This window comes from Oxyura jamaicensis, chromosome 9 (assembly GCF_011077185.1).
Source record: "Oxyura jamaicensis isolate SHBP4307 breed ruddy duck chromosome 9, BPBGC_Ojam_1.0, whole genome shotgun sequence".
Classification (NCBI taxonomy): domain Eukaryota; kingdom Metazoa; phylum Chordata; class Aves; order Anseriformes; family Anatidae; genus Oxyura; species Oxyura jamaicensis.
The window spans coordinates 17,095,288-17,115,337 of record NC_048901.1 but is presented as its reverse complement, the minus strand read 5'-3'; the positions used below and the strand labels follow the sequence as shown (position 1 = coordinate 17,115,337).

General features: G+C 44.1%; 1 protein-coding gene across 10 annotated transcripts in view; it reads right to left on the bottom strand.

The window, feature by feature from the left end:
* MCF2L2 (MCF.2 cell line derived transforming sequence-like 2) overlaps positions 1 to 20,050 on the bottom strand; it is a 154,526-nt gene that overhangs the window by 125,008 nt on the left and 9,468 nt on the right. For 5 of the 10 annotated variants that reach the window (XM_035334035.1, XM_035334037.1, XM_035334039.1 and 2 more), the window contains exon 1: positions 9,195 to 9,878. The exons of 2 other annotated variants lie outside the window; for them this stretch is intronic. In XM_035334035.1, coding sequence (XP_035189926.1) covers positions 9,195 to 9,336 — 142 coding nt within the window. In that variant the 5' untranslated portion in view covers positions 9,337 to 9,878. Of the gene's footprint in view, positions 1 to 9,194; positions 9,880 to 20,050 lie in introns of those variants that run through there. 3 more of the 10 variants (XM_035334041.1, XM_035334042.1, XM_035334045.1) reach the window with 3 other exon arrangements.

Genomic DNA, 20,050 nt, shown 5'->3' with positions numbered 1-20,050 from the left:
AATAATTGCTTTGAAATAGATGTTACCTGTTTTCACAGAGCACAAAGGATATCATATAGAAGTTATATTCTGCTTCCCAGAAAACAAACTTCCCTGATTAAAAGACATTCAAGCCCAAGGTCTAATCTCGGTAACACCTTCACGGACTGAATCCAGATTTACAGCAGCACAACCCAGCACCTTGTCTACTCCCTCAGCTGTAAACGCTTCTTGATAGTTTCTAAATTTTGCCAGAGGAAAGTTAATTCATCATCTTCCCAAAAAATGCATGCTTCACAGCAACCCTGGATTGCTGGAACACAAATTCCTGGTCAGAGAACAGAATTCAATAAAAGATGGTTTCACATTTCCACACTGTCCTGTGAAAATCCATCACGAATAACAAAAAACACATGTGGCAAACTGCAAAGTTAAATACTTTGACACTAAGCTAATCAAGAGATAGCAGACAGGATAGCAGACTTCATTCCTTCCTCCCCAGAGTTTGCCAGCAGACAGTTTCACAGCTGAAACCTTACCTAAAAAAATTCTAGTCACTGGCTCAGTTCTGAACTATTCCTTCCAGCAAAATCATTTCAGAGACTATCCACATAATTATTTTAATGAGGGACCACTCGGCTCAGGGGCTGAAGGATTGTTTTCTTGCTCACTCCTGAAGAGAGGCCAGTTAGCTCAAAAATATTTCCCTGGTTACTGCCATAGGAGATAAACAGTGAGCCATAGCAGCCATCGCTACCGCCAGCAGCGCTCTGAGCGTGTAGCTGAGTAATGGGACTAACAGTGCTCACAGCCAGACTGTCTGGCTGAAGAGAGCCAGCCACCCCTGCAGCAGCCTTCTCCAAGCTGTCACCACCATCTCAGTTCAGATGCCCGTTAGAAAAAGCAATAGAACCACTTCAAAGAGCGATGTCTCCCCCTCAGAGCCACCCATACGCACTCACAAGCACGTGTCCTCCCTTGCGTCCCGGGCTGGCTTCTCCGGCGTCCTGCTGCGGCAATGAGTTCATAGAAGGCAGAGGGGAGGGATGGAGAGAGGCAGCCTTCTGGGGAAGCAGTCCTGGATCTAAACAGCGGTGCACCGAAGAGCTGACGCTCTCCTGGAGGAGACTGCACAAATTGCTTAGTAACTGCTCCAACGCAAATCGCAGCGCAGACCTCTGACACACGCCATACCCAAGCTTTAACCCTCCTCAAGGTACAGCTGGCTTCTTCCCTCCCAGATCTGAGCTCTCCACTCAGATCCTCGGACGCCTGGGAGGCATTCACAACTTAGCACAGACGAATAAAGGTACATCCCTACAGACACAGAACAAAATCACTCGCCTAGGCTGAGGCACCGAAAGCACTCTCATTAAAATAACTTTAAATACTAGAGTGTTCAGGGCCAAGGGAAACCAACAGCGTGGCTGTGAATAGCTATCTCTGAGGACTATCCCAGAGGCACACCCACACACCAGCATGGTGCTGCTATTTAAAGACAAAGGAAAAGACTGCACAGAACCCATCGATTCAGTTGGAAACACAAAGCTAGCACTCGGGCAGGGGAGTAAGCAGTTCTAAATAACCAGATCAACAAATACTCTAGGACACAAGGTTGCACAGTGCCTGAAGGAAATACATTGGTGTGACAATGGTAACGTGGAGCTGACCTGTCTGAAGCAGCACTGGCTCATTGCTTTAAGCAACAGATGTATCGAAAATGTCCCTGTGCCACCATCCACCCAGCAGCTCAGTAACTTCAGATACAGGTCACTTCACCTGGAGTGCAGCAGAACGGCTGCCACCCAGGAAGCACGATGCAGTAGGAACTTCTCGTTTCTTCTGTAAACCGTGCTGTCAGCCTGGCTCAGAAGAGACAAGTGTCATTCATTTTATTGATATGGAAACTGAGGCATGGGGAGAGGGATCCAGGTCATTCCTGGTTTCCCTTACTTGCAAAACGAACAGCAGGCCAAATTTGTCTATAGTCAGGCTACTAGCATGGACCTCCACCTTAAGGATAACATACCCAGGGTTGCAACGATTATGGCACAGCATGAGAAAACTACCTGGATTTTGTATGCAGTTACAGAAAAAAGCCAGATCAAAGTAGAGCATCACCATGCTAGGGTACTAGATACGCACAAGAGCTTAAGACAGCTGCAGCGTTACAGACAGATAAAGGTAAACGAGGAGAGCAGCAAGATGCATGGCGTGTTTTTACATTGCACTTTCCTTCCACAGCTGCAGCACATCCCTAGTACTACTCTGCTGCCCACACTGATACAAACGCTCTCATGTAACTGATTTACAGCCAGGCTGTCTCCCATTCCAGCTGTGTTTTGCTCTCAGGAGGGGAGGCCGTGGGTGGGAGATTCAGCACAGCGAACCGACATGAACCAAACTGCAGCCCCAGCCCCAGCTCCTCTCCAGCAGGGCCCCAAACCAGGCTGGGTCCGCGCAGCCAAGGTCTGGTGTCAGGCACTGCCCTCTCCCGGGCAGCAGCCGTAAGCTGCCTGCAGAGGCTCCTCTCCTCCAGGGGCAGAGGTGGGGGAAGTACCTAAGGGTTGTGGACAAGTGTGGAGTCCATGGAAGCGGCCGATAAGCGTGCCAGATCATTAGGCTCAGAAAAGTGTTTTAGTCCTGGCTGGAGAGCTGCTGCAGATGAAGTGGCAGATCCAGCTGGGAGTCAGAAGGCTAAATGCTACTTGGCAGGTGAACATAAATTGATAACCTCATGAAGGACTCCAGAGAGATGGAGAGGAATGAACTCACCTGAAAAGGGGCACCAAGGAATTCCTCACTGAATCCACAGGCATGCTCAAAAGAAAGTTTATCATGAATCATTTTCAGTTTCTTTCATTAGAAAGAAAAGTATCAGGTATCTTTCATTTGCACAGCCAGTAAAGGTGTACATCTAAGAAGTTTTTGCCATACCCAGATGGCTTAGCCCTGCCTACTGCAGTAGTATAACATCTTGTCCCACCAACATACGGAATAGGGTGCTACTTATTGATGTTTCAATTTTGTGTTACTGGTAAACATCTGTAATACCAACAGATTTTTTTATTTTATTCAAGGACCTGATCCTTTGTTTCATTACACTGAGCATCTGACCCCTCATGCTCATGCGTTCACACCTGTAAGTGTGGCACTCTGAAAGCATGCCAAGGACTGGTTCATACCCCAGTGCCTCTAACTCAGATCCTCTTCCCTGATTCTTTCACTGTAGGACCAGAAGGGACCACCAGGTTCATTGTGTTTGACTTACTGAACACACAAGAAGTTCACAGAAATTGGATTAAACCAGCATTTTAGAAAGCTCTTTAATCTTATGTTAAAGACTCCAGGCAACAGCAAATCCACTGCTTCCCCTGCACCTGGCCTAACACAAAGAAATTGGCTTGTGTTTCAAAGCTCTCACTTTAACTTCCAACCCATTGACTTCTCTGTTTTTGATTTTAAAAAAAATATAGCTCCCACCACTTTCATCTTTTCACTGGCAGATCTCCCTTCCTGAGCCCAGCAGTAAAGTCAAAATGCACCGGTTCAAAGGAGAATATTATAGGTAGCCCATTCCTTCACCTCTTCCCATGTCACCTCTGCTCTACCCAGTGCTAGCAGACGATGACCTTAATTCACAGCATTTCATAATCAGATCTTCAGTCATACAGACCTCTGCTCCTTGAAGTATGCTGCTGTGGGGGCTCTCTATCAAGGTGGTGATGGGAGCTTAGACAAAGACTGAACTCTGCAATCCTCAGTTTAATAACTTAGACAAAAACAAGATCTGAATATGAATAAGGTGCAGCCTCTGTGCAGAACAGAATTGCTGAGACATCCTGGCTTAGAAAAAAAAAGTGGAAAAAAAGGTGTTTGGTCAATAATTCTTGTCTGCTGCAGAAGCCTGGAGGATTTTTTGCCCTTGAGAAGTGGAATGAGCCACTATGATTAAAACTGGAACAAGACACCTGGCACAGTCCAAGTATTTATAGGTAGGAAGCTAGGCTGATACAGCAGAGCTTTATTTATCATTCTTTTCTACTGGAGCACCAGTGGTTCTGTTAGATAATATCCTGCGAGGGAGGGAGACAAGTCCACAACTAAGGAAGCTCATTGGGCAGGGTAATCGACAGAAAGATTCAGATAATAAAGCAGCAACGGAATTCATACACAAGATGAACACGTCACAGCAGAATTGGGTCCTTAAGTGGCACGTGAAGTGGCACATCTGGATGAAACTGGACAATGAGCTCCACTGGCAGAGCCAGGATCAAAACCCTGCACAGATCCTGTGTATTCAGAACCATTTCTCCCTAAAGTCTTCTTCCCAGACAACTTAGACTACAAGTCAGGCAGTAGAAAAAAAGCAAACTAAGCTATTATCTTGTGGTAATAAGCCCTTGCAAGTTAACAAAACATTACCAATTACCACTATCTGTCTATCCATGTTTAGTGCTTTTCCATTTTACCGAGTTATTTCTTGTTCTGGTATCCTGGGAGGAACAGAAACATAAGTACCCAGAAGGCCTCTACTATAACTTGCCTTCTGAGAATTTGTTCTCTTGATCTTCTCCATAGTACTTATCTCTCAAAACTTTTAAAATGGAAATTAAGCTATGCCTTCCCTATTTTCATTACCATTTTCTGGACTTTTTTTTATTAGGTAAGCAGCAGTCAGTGTTGCTCAATAGCAGCAAAGCAAGATGCATATCACACTTTGAAGAAATGAAGAGACACAAACATCTAAGATAAGAATATTTGTTATAAAAACTTCAGTGGAAAACAGAGTATTTTATTTTAGTTATTTCCTTTGCATTGAGAAGCAGATAAAATATCCCAGGTTCCCTAGGTAGCATTTTACATGAGAGGAAAATAGATATTGTATACAAATAAAACAAGAAAAATACTGATCAGTGCACAGGGAGGTACTGTGGCTGGATCTCAATGGGTTTTGAAATACCTTTCACTGCAGATTTCTGTCTTCACATGATACAGTCACTTTCCCCAGCAACTAGTGCCTTTGTGAGAGGGCCAGCCATGTGGGAAAGGAAGGTCTTCCTCATTTATTTCACCACTGAAGGCAAAGGTGCTTCAAGAAGTACAAGAAATTTCGGCCTGGCCATATTCAGATAGGATTTCCTTCTGTAGAAAAGACTAAAGAAGACATTTTCTGCCTTTAAATCCTTAACTGCTCTAAACCCATTTCAAATACTTCAGTCTTCATGAACAGATAGACCTGAAGGATTGCTTTTCATTTCCAGCAGTAATTTAGACACAGCAGTGGGACAGAGCAAGCACCCATGATTGCTGGGCAGTCAGAACTGCAGCATTCCTGTGTCCTAGGGCAGAACAAAATCAGAAATACGTTAGTGCAAGAGATAGGTTCTCAAATTACTGACTGAGGATCTTGTCTGTTTTTGCAACATCTGCAAAATCCTGAATAGCCTCAATGAACTACGTACTCCTTGGTGTCTGCAGATTCACTACCCTGTTTTATGTAGTCACCAGCCTTGAGCACAGTTAAAAAAAAGAAACAAAACATTCATTTAGTCAGTTAAAATGTAGCCCGCAGCCTCAAGCTCCACAGCACGCAGAAACAATGCTCGTCCATCCACATCAAGCCCATTAGCTATGAAGTTCCTTGTGAGATACTGGAGGACTTGAGCATTGGCAACAAGGCAGGCTACTAAGGGCATCTGGGGAAATCATTTTGGCAGAAGGGGTCCTAAAGCATAAGAGATGTTAATCAGCAGCTGGGTGAAATGAGAAGCCATGTCACTGCTGGAAAGACATGAGACGCTGTCCAAGAGTGCTGTATTTCATGCCAAGGAGCTATGCTTCACTTCCCGTTTCAAGATGTCGAGCATGGAACTGAGAGCACTACAAGGAGGATCAGCTCTGGACTGCCACATTTCTTCCCTGGCATTCTGGGGTCTGCTTCCCCTTGGTTTTCAGGGACCACACCTGTCAACTGCTGCTCCCAGAGTCTCAGGGTCACATACCAGTGCCCAAAATACTTGCAGATCAGATGCCAAAGGGGCCTTCAGATCCTGTAGGCCAGCTCATAGAGCAAGAACCTTCCTCTGCCTGTTGTGATGGAGCCAGGGCTCCTTTCCCTCATCCTCTTTGTCAAGCTGTGGAGCTCTCAGCAGTTATCACTTAGCCACAAGGAAACTGCCTTTCAACTACCCTCTCACAGTGATTTCTTTTGGCAAGCATTCACTATTTTCATCTCCATATGAGCAGGAGACTACAACCACACTTTCCCTCATCAAAACAAGTCCCATGGATTCAAAGGAAGCCTTGAACCTGTATGATCCAGATTCTGGGTTATCCCAGCACTGCTCGCTGCTGGCATTGCTGAGCAAATGTAGGTTATGTGCAGCTGCATTTGCCACTGATATTTAACCCAGGGAACAGCATAGAAGTAGGCAGCTGGGTACGCACAGGGATTTATTCTGGTCCCATCAGGATGAATGTGGTCTGAAATAAGACATAGCTACAGAAGCTGTAAGGGACTTTTCATCATTGAGCTATTAGTAGGTAATAGATTAGACAAAGATAAAAAGATATTACTTCTTCAGCAAATACCACAGCATCACTGTGCTCACAAGCATCATTCCAAAAAAGAGTAAAGCATTTTTCTGACACTAGCTGCAAAGGCTGTTCATTCCTTGTAAGACTCAAGCCTACAGAGCTGAGATATTAATCTATGACCCCACAGGAAAGGGCTGTCACTGCAGGCCTGACTGCAACCATGTGGCCTCTGCTTCTGCTGTAACTACCTGTGTCTATTTCCTCTTGCTGTGATATTTACTACAAGAGAGACAATTGCCACAGAATATTCCCAGGGCTCCACAGCTGCGGTCTGTATGTGAAAAATGGTTTGTACCTCAGAGTGCCTGAGGTACTACTGAGTAAACACCAGCCCTGAACAATACTTCATCTGGATCTTTGCATTGCAGAAAGGATTCCCCAAGTTAGAGTCAAGTCAGAATATGCAAAGGAAATCCATGATCCTGTCACTATGTTCAAACAGAGCCATCCTGAGTAAAAGGCACATGCACACCCCTAAAGCTTATCAACAAGTCTCTGCTAGTAGCAAAGGACTAGCAAGATGGGGCAGGCAGAGCCCAGGTTCTCTGGGACAGATCATCTTTCCTTCCCTGTGTTTATGCAGCACCTACCACAAAGGGAACTGGTCTCACCTTCACAGAAGAGTTGTAGTTCACTGTAAGTGGTCATCGACAGGATCCACTATTTATGGAGGGAGGTGATTCCTGCTGCTTCTACTTTTCAGATACAAAAACTAAGGCCAAAACATGACAAAGATGAGTACCAGGCCAGAGTCAGTTCATGGTAGAGCAGAAGAACATAGGGGACGTTGTTAATGCAAAATTGTACACCACCTTGCCAGGTCCCCTTCCAACACGGTCACCACATGCAGAGTTGTCACTAATTTACTTCCACAGCTCATGCAGCTGAAGGCACCTCATCCCTAACGGTAACCTAACTTCTGCCTTTCATATGTCCTCTTCAGTAGAATTTTAAACAGAAGCAGAAAAGATCTTTTATGCCTCACAAAATGGGAGTGTGCTTAGACTGCGTTGATACACTACTCATTCTCTACCAGAAAATGATTTTCCATGGGATTTCTGCCTGTAATACAATGCCAGGTCATCTCTCAGCATATTAGGCAGGAAAGGTGTTTCCCTGGGAACAGTAACCATGGCAAACCCAGTGTCTTCCCCTCTCTACCTACAGGAAGAAAAAAAAAAAACAGCAGATGCCTGAGCTCTGGCTACAGTAGGCCCACAGAGCCATAAGCAACCTGGAAGGACCTGATCAAAGCTTCAGGAGGAACGGCGAGGAATTCTGTTACTTACTCAAGATACCAGACATTTCTGCCATGCTACGCTGTGAACTCTGAATGCCTCGTTACAAAGAGTGCGACTGGAAACATCCGAGTTAGCGAAAGGTCAGCCAAATCCAACAATGCATAGGTAGGCACTGAGCCCAAAAAGCAGCATGGATAAATGGCCAACAGAAGCAGAGGTACAACAGGCTGGCTTTGCAGTTTTCAAACCCTGGCATTGTGCATTAGAGCCCTGTTAAAGAAAGCATTTGCAAGGCATGATTTGCTGCAAGCAGTGGCTGCCAGCAGATCACCTGCTTCTGGTCCACCTTCTTGTCCTGCAGAACAGTCTCGATTTCCCAGACTGAATGCAATTCTCAGATACAAAAGTTTCCAAAGAGTAATCAAAGAAGAACCAAAATGCTCAACAACTTCAGCCTGTGACCATTTTGAAACAGTTCTGCTGAAGAGCTAACTAAATCATTAAAAAAAAAAAATCAGTTTGAATGTACAACTATACTGCATGCCTTTTGGGGATCTTTTTGTCATGTACTAGTGAACATTTTATATACTTCTGGATTTCAGGTTTGCTAAGTATTTATTCAAGTTAATAGAGCAAATGACACCAAAGGGCTCCTTAATCTCTCTTTAATGACAACAAACAGAAAAACTGCTCTATGATTCAGCAGTCTTGATGGTTGACAAAACAGTCAGCAGCATAGATTCCAACTAACATCACTCCACTTCAGAGTTAACACGCAATTAGAAAAAATTGCCACGACATCAGCATCTCACAGTAGCAACCCATTCAGAGTAGAATATTACCCTGTACTCAGCCTGAAACATGCAGAGCAGAAAAACCTTGACAGTCCAGGTTTCTGTTATGGTACAGGGAAACCAGAAGCGTCACAGTGAAAAAGATACTGACCTTCTACATAGTACATTAGGAGCACAGTGTGACAGGGTCAGTATGACAGGAAACCCACTGCCCCATCTCCTTACATTCATTTCAAAAGGGTATTTTAAATGTGCAACAAAGACATGCTCCAGACATACACAGAAATCTCACTGTTTGACAGCCGAGTGAAATAAACATTTACTCAGAAAGAATCCAGCATCCCTTTTAACCTTGTCTGGGTTAAATCACTGCAAATATCCCAGACATATACAGTCAAGCCAAATGATACAGTCACGCCAGAGTTAATATCCAAATCCAGCCAGTTGTCTTTAAATTGTTTACCACTGGCTCCTCGGAAAAAGCATTAGAAAAAACAAGCTCCTTTTGCAAATCTCTTAGGAATGCAGTGCAGCTACCACTAAGAGAAGATGCTATTTCTTTTAAAGATGCTGCACATACCTTTCTTTGCCATACGCTCCAGTCTAATGCATCCTCCTATAAAATCATGGTAAGACTTCATTTCTCCTTCTGTTATCCGGACAGCAGTGAAAGGTGGATTCCTGGGCACCTGTTGTCCACATCTCCGACACCGAGAAGCCATTGCCAGAGCGCAGGAGACTCGTCAGGAATCTGCTGTTTGCTGGAATCCAGCCTGGTTCTTCAGCCGTCAGTCCAGGCTGGTGACTTTATCCCACTTAGTTCATTCAAGGTCATCCTCAGCAGCAGGATGTTCACCATTGCAATTGGCTAAGACTTTTATAGGCTTACTGACTGTGGTTGTTTCTCCCTCCTTGCTTTCAATATCAGTTTACTTCATTCTCTCGTTCAAAATGAAACCTGTGAACCTCGGCACAGCCAATGCCCTGAATGGCTTCCTTATCATTAATTTAAAGTTATCCTACGAGCTATGATGTAGGTGGAAGATCCCAGAAGCACACTGCAATATCACCGGATGCTCCCCTTAAGGAGCATACCAAATACATCCACAAAGTTTTTAAGAAAACGTTTTTCTTTGTGACTTTCACTCCCTTTAAGGCTTATGATTCCTCATTACTGACACTTTTTCTGCTTCAGCATTTCAGCTTGGACAGTGCAAGGAGACTGCTCTGCAGAGCTGCTCGACCAATTATTCATGCCTGGCAGTGGTGCTGGGAAGCTGCAACCATACAGAAGAGCCCTCTGCTGCTGTGTACAGTCCCTGCTCACAGGATCTGATAATCTCAACGAACAGAACAGCAAATGGAGAACAGAAGTATTGCTGGCAGGAATGCTCTGCTAGCTGTACAACCCTCACCCAAACCTTTCTTAAAAAGAAGTTGGATCCATGAGTTTGACATTAATATTTGGGTCTTTGAACATATATTTAGAAGTCTCTCTTTGGAGGTGCTGGATATTTGATTTTTTCCCCTCTCTTAATGATTTCCCTAATAAAAATTAGTAATCATAGAGTCCTGTGAAGAAATAAGTACTTAGGGAACTGACTGCAGAGAACACTCAGTCCCGATGCAGTGAAACAAAAAGGAGCCTTCCCTGGAGCACAGGGAACTGCACAGGAGATGTACAAACAGGCACAACGCCAGTATTGGTGACAGTGCAAAGAATACAACAAGAACTTCATAAATGAGAGCCAAGCTGCAACCCAGACCTCAACCGCAGGGACCTGGGCACAGAACAAGCTTGCTGCAAGGATCTTGCATACAGATGAGGAAAGGCTGTGCCACCTTCTGCCTCAGTCACTAACACGTTTTGGTGTTTTACATAGCTGCACCGTGTTCAGCTCATGACCGCCTCAGATCACAGCTCATCCATAGACAGAGTGAAAAAGGAGGAACCCAATTAACAGAGTGAACAACGGGGGACAAAAGTGCCCAGGAGAAAAAGCCTCACGTGATGCTGCTACACATGGCAACTAACTACATGGACAAGCAGGAATGCCTGGTGGCTAAAGCACAGAAGTCAGCTCAGCGCTAGTCCTCCCCTACCAGCTCCAGTGCTCCCCAACCAGTGAGCTGTCAGCTCCCAAACCCTCTCCTTTTGTTGACAGAGAGCTAGCTATAAAGGGATCCTTGCTCTCAAAGATTTGTGCTCCCTCCCCTAAGCTCGCTGCATGGCATAAAGCTGGTCACCTTCCTACTCTTTGCCAAAACCCTGCCTGCAGAGTGAAGACAACGGCACAGCATGCTGTTGGGTGACCAGATTCATCCTCCTTTGTGAAATATTTATTAGAGCTTCCATATTAAATCCCCAGGGGACTGCAATATTTTACAGATGGGGAGAACAGCAGCACAGAAGGCAGAATTTGTAGAAAAAAAATGTCATCATGAAGTAAGAAAAGGGGAAACATATCCCAGTGATTTTCTTAAAGCCTTTGTTCCATCCTCTGTACAGCTACTCTTTCATTTCAGGAGCTCAGGATGTCCTTGCAAAGGCAAACGTGACATACCTTGAAAATAAGCTTTTCTGACAGTACATTCATGTGTGCACACATACACAGAATAACTGCACTTCAACCTTGCACATACATAGATATACAGCGGGGGAGGATCCAGCCTTTGTGATGAGATGCTTGTCTGCCATCCGCCCTTGCATATGCTGTTCCCACCACATGGTTTAGCATCAGGAGGCTCTGTGAAACATGCTGGTCAAAGGGGAAGGCTTGATGCTACAAGTGGGATGTGAAAAGCAACCTGGCCTAGATGAGAGCTTCTGAAGTGCAGGTAAACATCATTTAAGTCTCGTTTTTTCCCTAGGAAACACTGCTCCTTTCCACTGCTAAATACGTATTTCAGATGCCTGGCATGCCACTGCCACCACTCAGCTCCAAACAAAAAAATAAGCTGACTGTGGCTGCTTACCATTTAGTTCCAGGGCACGTAAGGTTTACCTGAGGGATGGAGTGCTGTGGTGCATGAGCTAGGATCAGTGGACAGAAAAATCTGTTTATTCTCATGTACATTGATTGCATTCACATTTCACAAGAAGTTTGGCCAGCTTCTCCTGAGGTTATCAGAAACCTCTGACACTGGAGCACTGAGAGCTGCACTGTTTGCTACCTCCCAAAGAATTACCTCCTCTGTACTGCGCCAAGTGTCTGCTCAGGAGATGCAGAGATGGCTGGTTTGCAGGAATGCTTTTATGTAGCACGTTACCAAATATGCGCTCAGCATTCATAATTAACTTCTTCCCAATTTTCCCTCTTCAGCTAAAAGGTTATCAGCCTGAATGAAAGCAAGTCACTGTTCTTTAAACACAAACAGAGCACAGTGGAGGGAGCAGGTACGGAAGAAAAGCAGGCATGTTTCCTTGGGCTGCTTCCAGAGGTTGCCTCAGAATGGAGGGGAGTTTCTTTCCTGCTGCTCCAGACAACCACAGCAAAATGTTTGAAAATAATAAGGAGGAGGACATTTTATGCTCATGAATTACCAGTATTGCCTAGCAACCCTATCTGGGTTGGGCTGACAATGAATAAGCAAGTAAATAGCGTAAGTGTCATGAGAAATAAGAAAACCCAGGTATCTTCAGCTGACATTATCAAAACAGGAATTGCAGTAGTTCCTAGCTCCATTAGAAATACCAGCTCACCTTGGAATTGGAGCTTTTTTGTTAGGGATACAGTAATGGCGGTATGCATCTTCTTATGCAGTCAGAGGACTGCCACAAATTTAAAGTCAAATCAGTTAAATGTGTTTAAGCCCCGTATCTTTTCCTCGTGGAATAAGACTCTCCTGCCCCCAAAGGTAGTGCTCCAATAATTAACACCGTTAATCACAGAACAAGCAACAAACACAGGATCTCAATAATGTTGGTCCCAATGAATCTCAATTCTTGCCTCTTCACTCCAAATGAGTTTGGGAACTGTATTTATATGCCAGAGGAGGGAGGGACAGAAGTCTGCCTCTGCTGCACATGTAAGTGAGGCAGCTAGAAAAGACTGTAGGAAACCCTCTGTTCACAACTGACAGAGTCATTAAAACAGTTGAGGGGAAATAGATGGCTGTTTTCAATGGAACTTTGTAAGAATCAAAGTTTAGTAGACAGGACTTAAAATTGCCTCTCCCATTCACCTATGATTTCAAAAACATTAATAAAAATACAGTGAGATCAAGAGGAGATTTATTATTCATGGAGATCAGCAGCTCCCCTCACCAATGCACAGTATATTGTAAGGCTGAGAAAGAAAATGTAAATGCATTGCTGCTCTTTAGATTTATATATATAGAAGATAAGAAAAATCCAGATTTCACTACTGAAACTCCAGCTTCACGCTATCCCAATGTTTTATCTGAACTGTTCTTTGTTGACTATGCCGAAACATGCTATTCCTTTTCATATATACCTCAATGACCTTTCTGCCTTCCTCACCATCGAGACCATGACTCTGATGAGCCACAAGGGATTTCAGCAGTTTGAAGTGAAGGTTCATTTTCAGAGAACAAACACTCAATGCAGCTACAGGTAAAATCCATTTCATTGTTCATCTAGGAAACCTGTATTTTCTATTAACCTCCATTTGTTTTATTCTAACTAATAAAAAGCCAGAATTCCTTCCTCTTCTTTTTTTTTTTTAAAAAAAAAAAGTTTAAAGCAAGAGCGACATCCCAGGCATTGTTTCAAACCAAAACGAGATAAAAGAATGAGTAGAAGAAAAACTTGTGCAGTTGGAATTACGCTCAGCGTACAGCACCACTGCAATTACACCATGCGGTTACTGCACTAGAAGGCACTAATTCCAGTGCCATATGGCTTCAGAATCTCATTACACTGATCTGCTTAAAGTGACTTCCTAACTGACAAGGAAAATATTTTTGGTCACTCTCAGCAGTGGGAAACAAGAACTCTGTCGCTCTTGGTGCACATTTATTACCATGTGAGCTGTCAAACCTGGAGTGAGCACAGCTAAGATCAGTAGACAGCCTTCATTGCCATCTTGAAGCTAGAACCATACAGACATCCAGGGATACTCATTTTCATTTTACCATCCTCTTTAAAAAAAAAAAAAAAAAAAAAAAGGCCAGTGCTATACCCACTGGATTAGTGTCCTGGTTTTCTGACCATTCTCTCATGCTCCTAAACAGCACGACCACCTTGCCATCAACACAGCGTACACTGTGAGAGGCAGATGCACAAGCAGTCTTTGTGCCCTCCAGCAGTAGTGGGAATGCTGGAGGAGAAAAATCTCTAGATATTAAGAAATGAACATGTTTTTTTCCTCCATGTACTTTGCTACTGACACACTGAATCACCTCCACTGCGAGTAACCCTGACTCTGGCCAGCATCCAGAACACTGCACTGCTCCCCTTTCATTCCCTCTTCACCTCTTTCCACCCTGCAATCAATCACTGGGGCATCAGCAGCACAGAACAGCTGCTAGATCCATTCATCCAAGACCACCAGGACGCCTTCTTTCCCTAAGGAGCAGCTGTGCACATTCCCTGATGGAAGCAGCATATTTTTTTTTTTTTCTGTTGTAATTCACAATTTAGAGCAGAAAAAGGAGAACCACAAAGACGTGAGGATAAAAATAGGATCTGCAAGAATCACAAGGGCTGTTGATACTCAAGGCTTTTGGACACGTGCCAAACGTTAGCTGAACAGGAAGAAACAGCCTCTCACATTACAAATTACAGTGAAGGAACGTCCAACATTATTGCTGTCTCTCTAATGCTTAACATCAGTTACTACACAGGGTGGGATATCGGACTTCAGGGACAATTGATCTCTTCCTGTTTGCATGTCTGTGCACAGTGGTTACCTGAGCAGCCCGCTGGGAGAAAGGAACTCATGTCTTTACTCTTCTGAACACCAAGACTGACTGATTGGGCTCTCAGCTGGCAGATTCACAAACACTCCTTCCGTATTCCCTAGGGCAATGCTTGCATCCCCCTAGGGAACTGAGGATGAAATAGACATGACTGTGCCAGTCAGAACAGAGTTACTCCCCTAACTAAGCAACAGTCTGGCAACTGTGAAGTACCCGTTCTTATTCTTTCCCCAAACCAGGGCTGCTGTCAGAACCCTGGGGGCACGTCTTTTGGGACACACCTCTAATTTCTCAGTGCTGGGCTCCTGCAAGTAAGAAACTGCAGCACTCTCCTTTGTGTGCACCCCCAAGGGCAGCCTCAGAAAAGGGCTGGACACTCACACACCTACACCCAGGCAGACCGAGTTTGTCCTGCCCAGTGCCTGATGGGTTTAAGTTTACAGAAAGACCCAATCTGCAGGGTGATTTCCCAAGCTTTCCAAGAGACACTGCCCTACCACATGCAACCACACTCCCAGCCCTCCTCCTCTCTTCCCCAACCAGCACCATCACTACTTTTTATTACCTTACACTAACTTGGTTCTGTAATGTCTAATAATAGGGCAAAAATAATGAGCTGCTCTCCCACAACCTATGCTCACAAGATTTACAGGAAACCAAGAGTTTCAATGCTACGTCAAAGCCAGGGAAGAGCTGCTAAAAAGCCAGCTGGGATATACAAAGCATTAGCATCACTTCTTTTGGTAACAAGCCAAATTTATCTGGGGACTGCATAAGCTAACAAGCAGGTAGGTCCACAGAGAGCACAAGAGGTCTAAAAGTCAGCTTCAGAAGCAGCACACAGCTGTTTGAGATAACTCACCTGACAAGAGACAGCACACAAAGACCTCTCCTGCCAATTCAGCCCCAGCATCCTTCAACCACCACACAGAAAGGACCACGCTTTTGGCTGCAACAGCACGATGGACTTGTACTGCCTAAAGCTGAGCAGTGTTCCGATGAGATAAAGAAATTGTTCCCCACTGCAAGCACTTTCCGCTGACCAGCGCATATTAACTCAAAAAAATCTAAACTGCACATCTGTTTATGGACCCGAGCCCCACTAGACACAAGCCCACTTCAGGAAGTATCACATGAAACAGTGCTTTGTGCTTCTGCAGTGATTCTCAGCTGAGCACTTTGGCACCACAGAGAGATTGCTACCCTCGTGAAACAGATGATCTCCCATTTAATTGCCAATAAAGCGAGATAGTTTAAGAGTACCCGTATTTTAGGTTTTAGTTAAGAATGCATCGGAGAACCATTTGAAGAAGGGCTGGGGGGCAGTGGAAGCAGCAGGAATAATTTTGCCTAAAGCTTTGCACCACAAAAGCAAAAATCTGGGAAGGAACATGCTAAAAGCATATATGTATACATTTCCTACTCGCTTGAGAGTCCTTTGAATTGGTTTATGCCAACAGGGAATCTTTAAACATAAAGAAATTCAGCTTAAAAAAAGCAACACCAAAATGGTTTGGAAGCAGCTCAAAGCAGCAGGTTCACAGTTAGCACTACTCTGCTGCCAGGAACAAAACCACCTCAGACTTACATACAGGACTGTTGATGTGACCTCAGAGTGGATGGAGGTGCATGGTGGCATGCCATTCTCCTACCTGCTCCCCAAAACAGGCCTGTCTGCCAGTTCACTTTTGATTCCCTGAGTTACCAAACACCTGTGCTTGTGTTGGTACCACCTCTCTGGACCCACAAACCAGAAATATCTGCCAGCACCACCTCAGCAGCAGAGCTGCCTTCTTAGACAGCTGTATTTGGAGCACAGCTCTATGTACTGGCAGAGGCATGCTATGTAGGGGCAGCAGAGAAGGTTGAACCATACGTTATCTGTATGCACACACCACTAAATGAAGAATATTTGAGTAGGTGAGCATGTCTGCTAGAGACTGTACTGCCTTAAGAGGGAATTCCAGTTCCTAGCACATCTGCTGCTGTACCAGTACAGAGAACCAACAGAGATCTTCCTTACAAAAATCCTCAGTGCCATCTGACCCCACAACCCAGCACAGAGCAAAGCCACACACAGACCTCAGTAGAAGTGCTGCTTCCTCTTAAAACACATTAACATGTGAATAGTCCCTAATTTTTCTTCTACCACCTGGAGCCCCAGCACCTCTGAAAGCTGGAGGTTAATAACTCCACAAGATTACTATTTAACTAAAGGGAAATCTAATTATTTAATGCCTTGATAAATAATCATTAGCTATTGCTTGCATCCCTATGTTCAGAGGCATCCTTAGGATCTCTTATAAATAAGCACAGTTTTTTTTTTTTTTCCTCAAGTCTCTTTGTCCCATGAGGTGATAACATCAGATTCAGACCAGCCTTCAAGCCTACCAAGCAACACAGGGATTTCCAGCCTCCTACACAGCCCCATATCTCCAGGGCAGCCTTCCAGCTTCCCAAGAGCCTCCAATCCTCCTGTACATCCTTGCAACTTTCCGCACAGCATGCACCCTTTACACTTCTCACAATTCAGCTCTCCAACACAGCACACAAGCTTCAAACCTCAAATCAGCCTCCTACATAGCATTTAGGTACCCCACAGACCCCCCCCCAGCCTCCCTTTTTGTACTTCCTTCTCTGCCTAAACATCTACCTCGTTATTTCTTTGCTTCCAGCTAGTACCTCTTTCCACAGCTCCTTTAAGTAGACCCTGGAACCATTCTCCACACCAGGGCTACTGTTAACACCTGCCCCTAACTGATACCTGCTTCAGGTGGGAAAATAATCCTTCCCTGCCACTGCCTCTTTAACTCTTTCTTTGCTGCTCCTTTGTAGCATAAATTCATGTAATTGTGCAAAATACTTACCTGTCTGCCTTGTTTTAAATATACTTGGTTCAAGAGTAACAACTGTCAAGTGTACAAAAAAATAAAGCAGTATTTATTTACTTGCACCAGAAGCATCACAGGAGCTTCAAAATCTTGTTACAAATACTGAAGCACAAGGAAGAATAATCTTCAGCTGGGAACCGAAGGCCAAGGTATTCATACAATTTGTCTAATTTCAGTTGCAATTACTGCAGTAAAGCCAGATGATAAATGGGGACATACCAATAAATATTTATCTCCTGTTTGCAACTTTGAACACTAGAGTGTTTTCCAACTTTATCTGATAATATCTGCAGATTCAACACTGTATTTTAAAATAGCATCTTGCTCATTAAGGTTTTGCAGTTGTTGTTTGTGTCAGGCTAATTACTACTACATACTCTCAGAGGCAGCAGGTCTGATAGTGAAGGCAGTTGAACTGAAACAGCTAAGAATGGGCTAATCAGTTGAAATAAAAACAAAACACTAACAAGGAGTTTAAAAATCAGGCACAACATCTGACTGATCCCACATAACAGCACCAGTAGTGGACATGGCAGGTATTTTAGAGCACGTAGGGTGTGCTGAGAAAGTATTTTGCAATTAGCAGCAGCATGTAGCAAGGGTCCTGACTGCACTAATCATCTAATCACTAGTCATCACTTAATCACTCTGCCCAATGCTCCAGTGGCTCCATTTAAAAGGGCTCCCAGTCCCTCTTCCACTTGTGTTGGGGGCACTATTGTCTTCAGGTACTTTCTCTGCTATTTATGGCTTGTAGTTTAGACATACTAGATTAATGTTAGGTTATCTTTGTCATTTAAATCTGTCACCATCCTTGTCTGGGTGCTGTAGGACCACCTTCTAGGTGGTAAGGAAGATCATGTCAACTCTGGTCTTATTTTGCTGTAAAATATGTTCATAATCTGGGTGTTTCCTTATTAGATGTTTAAGACTCTTACAATTCGTAACTTAATCTGTAACTGAAGTTATCAAGTCTCACACGAGATCACTACCTCTGCTAAAGCACTTATTAGTTTCACTCTTCTATCTTCTAGAGACTAAAATGAAGGGATGTGTTTACTTCTGAGTAGGAAAACCAACATAAATGACTTGAACTATAGTTCTTAGACATCAAAATTACACACATGTAACTTTCAATGAAGGAGTGATATGCTTTTTCAGTCTAATATAATTCAGATGAAAAACTTAAAGAACTTGTGTACCCAAATTTTCAAAGGATCAGCATCCATCTCACAGGCTTTTCTCTGTAGGCTGTGCTGTCTAGGTATTTTGGACTTTTATGCTCTGAATGCAGCATAAACAGTAAAATGGCCTTGCTCCTACAGGATTTGTGTCTAGAAGAGTGATTACACCCTTCTGTGCCCTCTAGTGGACCCTCCCCAAGTGGCAGTGATGGGGACTATCCTCTGAATCTCCCAGGACAAGGGGTCTCTCAACAGAAAGCAACTCCTGGGTACCAAGCCCTGCAGTGCCATTAAATCTCGTGGAGAATGGGCTTGAGGGAGTGAGGCTGGAGCTCCTCTGCCCACCTCAGTAACCCCCTGCATTTCAGCTGATCTGAGACAGGAAGACAAAGCAGTTTGATCCTGTCATTGAGGGACTTGTGGCAATAGAAGCTGTGGTATGAATTAGCACTGACGTGCCCCCCATGCACTCTCCTCTGCAGGAGGACAAGGCCATTCCAATACAGCTGCCCTCCTGAGACCAACATACTCCCTTGCCACCTCAGGCAGCAGCCCTACTGTGGTTCCTTTTGGATAGAGGAGGTGGCAGGGAGGTTGTTTCATCCCTCCTTCACATGGCTGACCTGGAGAGACTTTGCTCCACCAGCTCTGAAAAGGAGAAGGGGAGGTCTGCAGAGCACAGCCTGGGCAGATCTGGTATTGGCGATGTTGTGGCAGAGTGGGCACAGAGTAACTCTGACAGACTCCTCATAGCTCCTGTCCAAACAGCATTGCTCCTCAAAGTGTGCTTGGCTGCTAGCTTTCTCTCCATCAAGATTTAACTATGCGCAAGGCTCTGCTGTATAACCAGAGTGTAATTCACCATCATCCAGAATGATGATTGCACATTGCTGAAACTACATATTCCCCTACCTGAAAACAAAGCCAGGAAGTAGGATATCTATGACCCACAAAAATAAGGACCAAAAAAATTACTTCTGACTGAAGTGTGACTTCTAAGTCCAGTGTGAATCCTCTACTGACTTGATGTGGAAAGGGACAAGATACTAGATAGTGATAACAATGCAAATATCAGAGGTAGGTGAAACAGTGAGAGTAGCTTTAAATCATTTTTTAAAAAACAAACCAAAAAAAACACTAGTGCTGAATAAGCTAATTACCATAATAAGGTTGAACCAGATTTTTCCAGCAACCTTCCTCCACCAATTACCGGTATATAATTGCTAGGAGCTTTATGATTAGTTATTCATCTGATTAGAGCTCAGCATTATACTAAGACCCTTTGCTATTTTTGTTTGAAATAACCTTTTCTCTGAGTACTGCAAGATCAATGAGATGGTTTCTATGTATGTCATCAGCTTTGGCTTTTATGCTGCAAATACCAGTATCGACCGCTTCATGCATGAAGCATTGGCTTTGGAGACCTCTAAACCGAAGTGTAATGGACAACAGTGAACTTCGGACCCCAAGGAGGGAAA